A 9,211-nucleotide genomic window follows, 5' to 3' on the forward strand; every position below is an offset into this window, starting at 1 on the left:
TGAAGGTGATGATAAGGAAAAGGATGATGATGAGGATGTAAAGTATCATGATGGTGATGATGAGATTGATGATGATGGTGATGATAAGGATGATGATGATGATGATGATGATGATGAAGAGGGGATGAGGATGGTGATGATCATGAGGATGATGTTGAAGCGCGTGATGAATTGAGAGTGGCCGCTGATTGGTTGAGCACTCGGACTCGGACCTCCTTCCTGCGCTCGCGCCTGTCGACGGTAACGCTCGCGCCTTCGGTTGCGTGGAAACTGAGCGGAAGGTTTCTCCTCGCGCGCGCTCGCGAGTCATATTGTCGGGGATTCTCGACACGCTCGCGAGTCTCCCTCTTTCTCTCTCTCTTCACTTCACCACACACACACACACACACTCTTTCACACACGCGCTTGCGTCTCTCTCTCTCTCTCTCTCTCTCTCTCCTCCATCACTCACACACACGCGCACACACACGCACAAACGCACAGTCTCTTTCACACGCGCGCTGGTGCGTTTCGTCCTAAATGAAGTGAAGATGTAGAGAACTTTCTTTTTGCTCCGGTCACGAGCGCGAGAAATACAAACGTAAGTCTGTATGTGTGCGCGCGCGTGCGTGTGTAACGTGAACCATTGACTTAACTGCCTTTCTATTTTTTTTTTACCTATTATTATTATTATTATTATTATTATTATTATTATTGTTGTTATTATTATTATTATTATTATTATTATTATTATTATTGTTGTTATTATTATTATTGTTATTATATACTGCATAATGTTGTACATTAAGCTACAGAAGTGTGCAAAAGTTTTAGGCAGGAGTGATAAAATACTGTAAAGTGAAAATCCTTTGATAAATATTTTAATCAGTGAAAAAATAATAACTTGGTTGTTCCAAAAATCTTGGAGAACAATCCAGAAATCTGGATGTAGGTTCCTCAGATCAGGGAGATCAGGGCTCTGTGGGGGGTCAAAATTTTTACTTTCAGAATTCCTTTTTTTTTAATGAAATTGACTGTATGTTTTGGGTCTTTGTCCTGCTGTGGAATCAATTTGGGGGCCAATCAGACGCCTCCCTGATGGTACGGCGTAATGGATGAGAATCAGCCTGTATCTCTCAGCGTTAAAGACGTCACTACTCCTGACCAAATCTCCAACTCCGTTTGTAGAAATGCAGCTCCAAACGTGCAGGAAACCTCCACCATGCTTCACTGTTCCCCACTCATTATTGTACCACTCTTCAGGCAAACATACATATTTCAGATTTTGTCTCATCAGTCTTGAGCATCTGCTGCCATCTTTCTGCTCCTCAGTTCCTATGTTTTTGTTCAAAATTGAGTTGTTTCCATTCCAGAGGTATGGCTTTTTGACTTCTGGCCAAACTTCTCCAGACAGTAAATGGTTGTACCTCCCACTGGTTTCCGCCATTCTTTATCTTCACTAATGGCATGATCATGATGCGTCTTTTATCTGCTGCATTATGTTTCCTTGGCTGACCACTGCGTCTACAGTCCTCAGCATTACCCATTTCTTTGTGGTTCTTCAGAAGAGCTTAATCTTGAAACCTCAGTCCTTTGCGTTGAAACCTTTCGCAAGAGAGACCTTACTGATGCACTCTAACTACTGTCTTGTTGCTGTACCGAGTCTTAACATGGTGTATGAGCTGATGACATGAACATCTCCCACAGCACCACCTTAGTAGCATAGTAGCATTTTCCTGTTTTTTTTTTTTTTTACCCAGTTTCAAGCCACTTACACAGCTGTTTCTGTTTCAATTAATGACTGTTTCAACCTACACATGAAATTCCTGTCGCTAAATAACTTTTATCTCAAACACCAAACACCACCACTGAAGACTCCTTCTGTAAATGTTAAATCAAGTATCTGAGAATGAACTGTAACTATGTTACTATCACCATATGGACAAAAGGTTTGCAGCCACCTGAACGTAATTCCTCATTAAGTCCCCATTCGCTGTTATCATAACCTCCACTCTACTGGGAAGATCTTCCGCTAAGTTCTTCAGTAGGGTTAGAGCTTACAGCAGGAGATCTCTCCTCAAAACTGTGCAAAGCAGATCTTCATGGGAGGTGCACAGGGGCATTAGTTGGCTGGAACAGGTTTGGGTCTCCCAGTTGAAGTAAAGGGAAAACTTTGTGGGAGGAGCAACGTACGACTGGAAAGGGCTGATTATTGGATTCAGGCTGTGTGTGTGTGTGCTCTGGATTGCAGACAGCTATGTCTTGAATGTCAATACTGGATTTATGGACGGTCTGTATGTTGGAAGAGTGGCTACGCTACGCCGAAGAGCAGACGGTGCAGCGAAACAGCTTAATGAAGACGGGCACGGCAATAAGGCAATAAGATTGATGTGTTCTAGGCTTTAATTTTCTTAATAGCGCTACGGCTTTAAGTGGTCCTGGCGCTATCGGGTGAACCCGTGACCTCTGTTCGACCACGCGGTAAACGTCGCACGAGGCTCACGATCGATATGTGTGGGAGGGAGCGAAAAGAGAAAGTCTGCGAGGTGGTGAAAGGTAACTGGAGGTCAACCGGTCAGCTAATAAGCAGTGTGTCATTAAAAGCCTTAATGCAAATTCCTTCAGGAAAACACTTGGCAGTAAAACACTAGACATGCTGATGTAGGAAAATGAGCAACGTTCGAGGTAGTAACAGTAAACCCCAGGTTTAATAATACATAACAGAAATGAGTCAGCTTCACTGGAAGTCCATCTTTTTTTTCACCGATCTCTTGTAAGGCTTTATCGGCTTTATTGGCTCAGGGATCCTGCAGGGGGATGAACCTTCGAGCGTCAGCAAATCATTACATCAGTGTTCCAATTGATGGAGGTTACTCATCAAATCATGCATATTACAGTGACCTCAGAGAGGACGTGAATCACGTCAGCAAGGGTTCCAGTGTGTATTGAGTCTAATAATTGTTGAAACCCGTCCTAACAAGCAGTGCTCAAATTAAGTGAAGTCTTATGGGGGTCCCCAGTTGTTGTGTAATTCATATATTTACTAAAATAATCTTGGGGACCCACCTCTATTTTTTACTTGTAATGGGGGTCCCTAATGCCTTATGGGGTGTCCCAGGCCCCCCCAGACCCCCTCAATTCAAGCACTGCTAACAAGTCGTAAAAGTCATAACGAAGACCTCAAGTTGTACCCCAGGTTTTGAAAAAAACATTCCTGCTTGAAGCTATTTGACTTCACCATTTGTGGGATATATATATATATATATATATATATATATATATATATATATATATATATATATATATATATATATATATAAAATAAAATCTGTATTAATAAATGTAAACACTTATGAAATTTTTTCATTTATTTAATTTGATCTAAACCATTGAATTTGTGCATATTTAAATATTTACTCACTTGAATAATATATATATATATATATATATATATATATATATATATATATATATATATATATATATATATATATATATACTGTATATTTAAATATATATATTTGAAATGGTTTGAAAAAATAAAAAAATGTTAATAATAATAAACGACGTTAATAATAATTAAAAAAACCCACAAGCAATTTTACGCAATTCTTCCTCCTCACTGTAAAGAAACTGAACCAAGTTGTGACATAAAAATCGCCTTCTTTGTCCAGTGTCTGATTTGCATCTTTTGTTTCTTGTTACAAAGTTTCTTGTTACAGTTTAGAACTTATCAGCTCGCTTGTTATTTGCTCCGCCGCTTAAGCCGTGTTATCGCGAGGAGGTGAAGCGACGCCCCTTTCGAGCCGAATAGGGTCTCGATTCGTAACTGGCTGTTTTGAAAAACGAGCGCTGATAAACATCAGGGGTCGACTTCCTAGCGGACCTTTTGGCGACGCCTGATATGGCGAGTCCCGTGATCGAGCTTTTAAGGTCAGGACTTGTTTGTCTTTGTCCTTTGCTTCTTTTGTTTTGCTTTCTCTCGCTTTTTCAGACTTCATTACCGGGCTCATTTCCCTGGCGTCTCATAGCACTGGCGTCTTATTGCCTCCACTTCAAAACAACGCACGCCACGCCAACACTACACAATCGTCAGCGGAGCTTTAGGAGTGTTTTGAGATCGATTTCTTTGTTTTTCAATCAGCATAAGTGGATTTTGTTGCCTCTTAAGCCATTTGTCTTCTGTTTCGAAGATGCACAGGACATCCTAGTCTTGTCTCAGAGGGATAGAAAGGTTTTTAAGTCATGCATGTGTTTTATTTGGAGAACCTTTCACGTGTTGTTTTGTCTCTGAAGCGAACAACTTCAGACTTCAGTTACAGTCGAGGGTGGAAGTGTTTTGTCTTCGTGGCCTAACAGGACAGGACTCCGAAATACAGAACAGGCGAACAATTTGCCCCTCACAATTACTTGCACTTAAGACAAATTGAACCACGTCTTGCATGAAACGATTGCGGATTACAGTCCTCGCCGCCTGTGGGATAGGATGACCAAAATGGCAACCACAGCTTAAATACCAGACTTTTCGGTTGTAACATCTGATTCTGAAATCATGGAGTCTTTAAAAACTTGACAGAACTTTTGGAAAGAAATTAAAACATGTACTTCTTGCTATAATAGATCAAATACTATGGTCTGTTCCTTCAGCGAACTCCACAGCATTTGTATGTTAATCTAAATGCCAGATTAGCATACGCTTTGGCATGCCACACACTAGCATTCCACACTGAGTACCGAGAGAGACGGTCTTTATTTTAGGAATCTTTTACAAAAAATGTTTAGCTGTCAAAGGAAAATAAACACTTTGCATTATAGTTCCTTGTTTTCCATGCCCCTCCACCCTGGTTTGAACGAGATCCTCTATTCCTGAGATCCTGAGGTGGAACTGTGATATAAGAAGGTGCTGCAACAATTTCAGTGTTCACTAGAGGAATGTATTTATTCATGCCCTCTGGCTGAAATCTTTACATCTCTATTACAAAAAGCAATACATTTTTATAAAGATTGAACTAGGTTTATAGGTTGACAAAAGCATAGAAAAAGCAAGAGAGAGAGAGGGACAGAGAGAGATCCCTGTTGCCTACAGCAATTAGAGCAGCCTGCCTCCATCTGTGCATGAAATAACACACTCCAGTTTGCAGGAGCTTTCAGCCATCAATCGGCAGCTTGTTATTCTGTATGTGTGTGTGTCTGTGGTGTGTGCTGCTAGGTATAAGGGATGTAATTTATTCCGTGTTAATTAGAGGGCAATCAAAGTAGGTTATGTACACACACACTAACAGAAATGTAAGTGTAGCTGGTGAAATAACTGGCAACCAGATTTCACACAGCCAGCTTAGAAAGATGGCCAGTGTTTAGATGTTGCAGTATAGCAAGATGGGAAGACCATAGGAAAAACAAATGACATTACAAAAATAATAGACCACAACCATTCCTTTTTTTATATTAATCTGCTTTTTTTTTTTGCCAGACGTGATTGCGAGACCTCCTCCTGACCCCCTGAAAGGATTATGCCCCTAATTCATCATGCCATTGCCGTCCTATTGGCTGCTCCGGCACTCCATGGTCATGTGCTTGCTCCTACACAGCTTGGTGTTGATGACCCTGTGCTTCCACCATGCAGCCACCTCCTGCTCCAAGCATTGCTACTGCTCCGAGAGCAATGGTCTATCTGGGGGCAAGACCATGCGGTGCAGCAACCTGCGCCTCTCTGAGATCCCAAGCGACATCCCGAACGACACACGGCACCTCTACCTTGACTACAACCTGCTGACCAGCATCCCTGCCAACGCCTTTCAAAATCTTCCTCTGCTGGCCGAGCTTGATCTTTCGCACAACGAGCTGGCAGTGCTTGAGCCTGGAGCTTTTCGGGGTCTGGCAGACTCGTTGCTGTTCCTGGACCTGTCCTCCAACCAGCTGACAACACTGGACCCTGAGGCTTTTAAAGGAGTGAAAGCTCGATCCAATCTGACCGGCAACCCCTGGCACTGTGACTGCCGGTTACAGACGGTGCTTCCACTCCTCGATCTGGAGACTGTGTCTCTCACCGGCATTGTTTGCCAAACAGCAAAACCTGAGGACTCAGGTGCCCAAGGTGTGCCCTTTTTGCTGGCCAAAGACTTGGACCTATGTGTGGTGCGTAAAAAGACCACAGACGTGGCAATGCTCGTGACCATGTTTGGATGGTTCACGATGGTCATCTCCTACCTGGTCTACTATGTGCGGCATAATCAAGAAGATGCCAGGCGCCACTTGGAGTATCTCAAGTCTCTGCCAAGCAAGCAGGGCAAGTCTGAGGAGTCTTCCACCATTAGCACTGTCGTTTGACAGCAGACCATCGCTAAATGGGGAAGCTTCATAGGCAAGCAAAGGCAATTGAGACTCTCAAAAGTCTAGCCTGGTACAAGACCCAGTAACCAGATGACCATCTCAGGCTTGAGTTGAATTGGTTGACTGCTGCAGCCCTCCGTATCATCACAAAGCGAATGGAACCAGCCTTGGAAAACAAACAGCAGTCCGAATAATCCTGCTGCAAGTCTTCAATTGCAGGCTGCAAGGCAAAGACAAAACCTCCTCAGGGAACCTACATGCCAGCATAGCAAGAGAATCGCAGGGGTCATCTAATCTTATCTCAATAAATAATTGATCCTGGACCAGCCAAGCTCAAAGTCTGCCCAGGCTGAGTGGTTTGTCTGTTTTGAATGCATTTGAAGGAGGACTTTTTACTTTCCACTACATTCCTATGGTTATATTTTTTAAGGCTTCCCATTTATTTACAGGAGCATGTAGCATTAAGAAAGCACTCTCTTCCATTATGGTATTAAAACATGAAAGATTTTGAGGGTGTATCTATTCAGACTACATTCAATTGTAGAACCGAGCCATGCATTAATGTACACATCAGTCTTTTTTAGGATTCGGAAATAAATGCTTAGTAAAAGTCAGTGTTTTGTTCTGATATGTATAATTAGAGAATTTAGCAGAACTAATCTTTTTGAAGCAAGGACACCAGCTCCGGCTTTTTCAGGTGGAAATGATTGTTTTTCAAATATTTACAGATGAAATATACAGCATGTTGAACACAGTCATTGATTGTATTGTTCCCAGTCCTGGTCCTGGAATTTCCTTGATTGTACAGTAGATGTGATGTCACACTTAAGGATTTAGTTTTCCTTTAGGTCCTTTACCTCAAACGTCTTAAAACATGCTGAAGGGTGCATCAGGGTTCACTGAAATAGCGTTCTTAGCGTGAATGACTTTGTCTGTGTGTGTGTGTGTGTGTGTGTGTGTGTGTGTGTGTGTGTGTGTCCATGCTGGCCTGTAATGAACTAACATCCCATCCTAGCCATATTCACGCCTTATACGTGGTGTACATGAGACAGGGTCCACAGCCACCTAAACCATGAGCAGGACGAGGTTTTTCCTGCAGCAAGAAAATCAATAGACTCCGCCAATCAATATTTCAGCCATTTGATGTACATAGTCAGACAAAACAGTTTTATCATTTCTAAGATAGCCTGTAACTAAAGTGCCATCAGTTTTGTTGAGTTGTCTTGAAGAGAAACCCCCTCACTGTTTAATATTCTCATAATCTTTACCGCTGTACAGTGTCAAACATCAAATTGTTCTAAACCCATTTACTTACAACTAATTGCCTCAAAAGAATGTAAATTGGAAAACCCCCAAACCCCATATATATTCACAAACCCAAATATTAAAAACAGAACTAAAGAATTATGATGTTTGTGTGTGTGGTGTGGGAAAATTGAGCCTCTTCGACAACTAAGGTCTAGACGTCTGGGTCAGAGCATCTTCAAAACTGCAGCTCTTGTGGATGTTCCTGGTCTGCAGTGATCAGGATCTTTGAAAAATGCTCCAAGGAAGAAACAGTGGTGAACCTGGCGACAGGCTCGTGGGCAGCTGAGGCTCATTGATGCACGTGGGGCGCAAAGGCTGGTCCGTGTGGTCCAATCCAACAGACGAGCTTCTGTAACTCAAACTGCTGAAGAAGATGAAGCTGTTAATGTTCAATGAGGTCAGGACTGTTTTAGCAATAAAAGGGGACCAACAGAATATTAGGCAGGGGGTCATAATGTTTTGCCTGTTCGGTGTGTATACCTATTTATTTAAGATTTTGGGAGAACTTGGGGGTAGGGAGGGTATTTATAAGGAGGGCAAGTTAAATAAGAGGAAAGTTATGTGTATTCAGAGTTAAGCACATGATTAGTCCAGGATATCCATTCAGACTATTATTATCTGCACGCAATTCACATAGCTGAGGTTGCCAGATATTTTTTTTTCTGTTTCCTCAAGATTACTAGTTTCAAACTAGAGAAAATGTAGACTGCGGAAGGAAACTGTGTGGTGTGTGCGTGAGATAAATCTAAGAGGACTTTAGGACATTGTGGAAGATCGCTTCATGAACAATCCTAGTCGTAATTATCTAATTAACACCTCCAAATTTATTTTCAATTGAGCAAAATGGCTTCCAAGCTCATTATTTAGCAGGGCCGAGAATAGCAGTCGATCTTGCGTTTGCTGCTACAGTATCATTTCCATTTTTATATCAGGCAGTTTTATAAAAGCTACTTATGCAAACCAGGTGCAGGCCACAAGAACATGAATTGTGGTCATGAAATAAAACTGTATGAGCTGAATTTTTTATAAAAATGCAGAACAATAAGGCATAAAGACGTGCAAATAGGCTTGAAGAATAAGCTGACCAGGCACCAGACACCAGGCGCAAAGCTCACTTTGTTTTCATGAATCAAATTCATTTCTTGAAATCTCCTGTGCTGTCTTTTGTTTGGAATAAAAAAATCGCTTGTAAAAAAAAGGCACCAAAAAATTTAATTTGTTTACGTATGTGCAGCCAAAACTTCAGTTTCAGTTCCTACAGGAGAGATAATGGCTGCATATAAATTCTGAAATACTTCGTGGACATCTTTGGATGTAAGACTGGTGGTCATACAACAAAACAACCTCACAACCCAGGAATCCTTGCGATATTTTTGTTTGTACCAAAAAACATACAAATTATGTAAAGCATCATTATCTTTGTAAAAAAGACTACGTTCCAAATGCATGTAAAAAGTCAATCTAGCTAGCTTGTAAATGTAGCTAGAGGTAAAAATAGCTAGGTGGGAAATGGAGCTAGCTTGGTATTATAGCTAGCTTGTAAATAGAGCTAAGTGGTGAATCTAGCTAGCTTTTAACTAGAGCTAGCTGGTAA

At 41.5% G+C, this 9,211-nt stretch overlaps 1 protein-coding gene across 4 annotated transcripts; it reads left to right on the plus strand.

Annotated features, from left to right (window-relative positions):
- The first annotated feature begins 242 nt into the window (after nucleotides 1–242).
- lrrc3ca (leucine rich repeat containing 3Ca) lies at nucleotides 243–6,923 on the plus strand. Of its 4 annotated transcripts, none has more exons than XM_046852879.1 (2): nucleotides 243–580; nucleotides 5,450–6,923. In XM_046852879.1, the coding sequence occupies exon 2, from the start codon at nucleotides 5,506–5,508 to the stop codon at nucleotides 6,304–6,306; it is 801 nt and encodes a 266-aa protein (XP_046708835.1). In that variant the 5' UTR covers nucleotides 243–580; nucleotides 5,450–5,505; the 3' UTR covers nucleotides 6,307–6,923. The 4 variants fall into 4 exon arrangements, with proteins under 4 accessions (XP_046708835.1, XP_046708836.1, XP_046708838.1 ...); XM_046852880.1 differs by lacking the exon at nucleotides 243–580 and adding an exon at nucleotides 3,761–3,912; XM_046852882.1 differs by lacking the exon at nucleotides 243–580 and adding an exon at nucleotides 4,625–4,643.
- The last annotated feature ends 2,288 nt before the right edge of the window (nucleotides 6,924–9,211 follow it).

This window comes from Silurus meridionalis, chromosome 7, assembly GCF_014805685.1.
Source record: "Silurus meridionalis isolate SWU-2019-XX chromosome 7, ASM1480568v1, whole genome shotgun sequence".
NCBI lineage: Eukaryota > Metazoa > Chordata > Actinopteri > Siluriformes > Siluridae > Silurus > Silurus meridionalis.

Coding starts and splice junctions, on each gene's coding strand:
- lrrc3ca (XM_046852879.1), top strand. CDS start 5,506: ATGCCATTGCCGTCCTATTGGCTGCTCCGGCACTCCATGGTCATGTGC.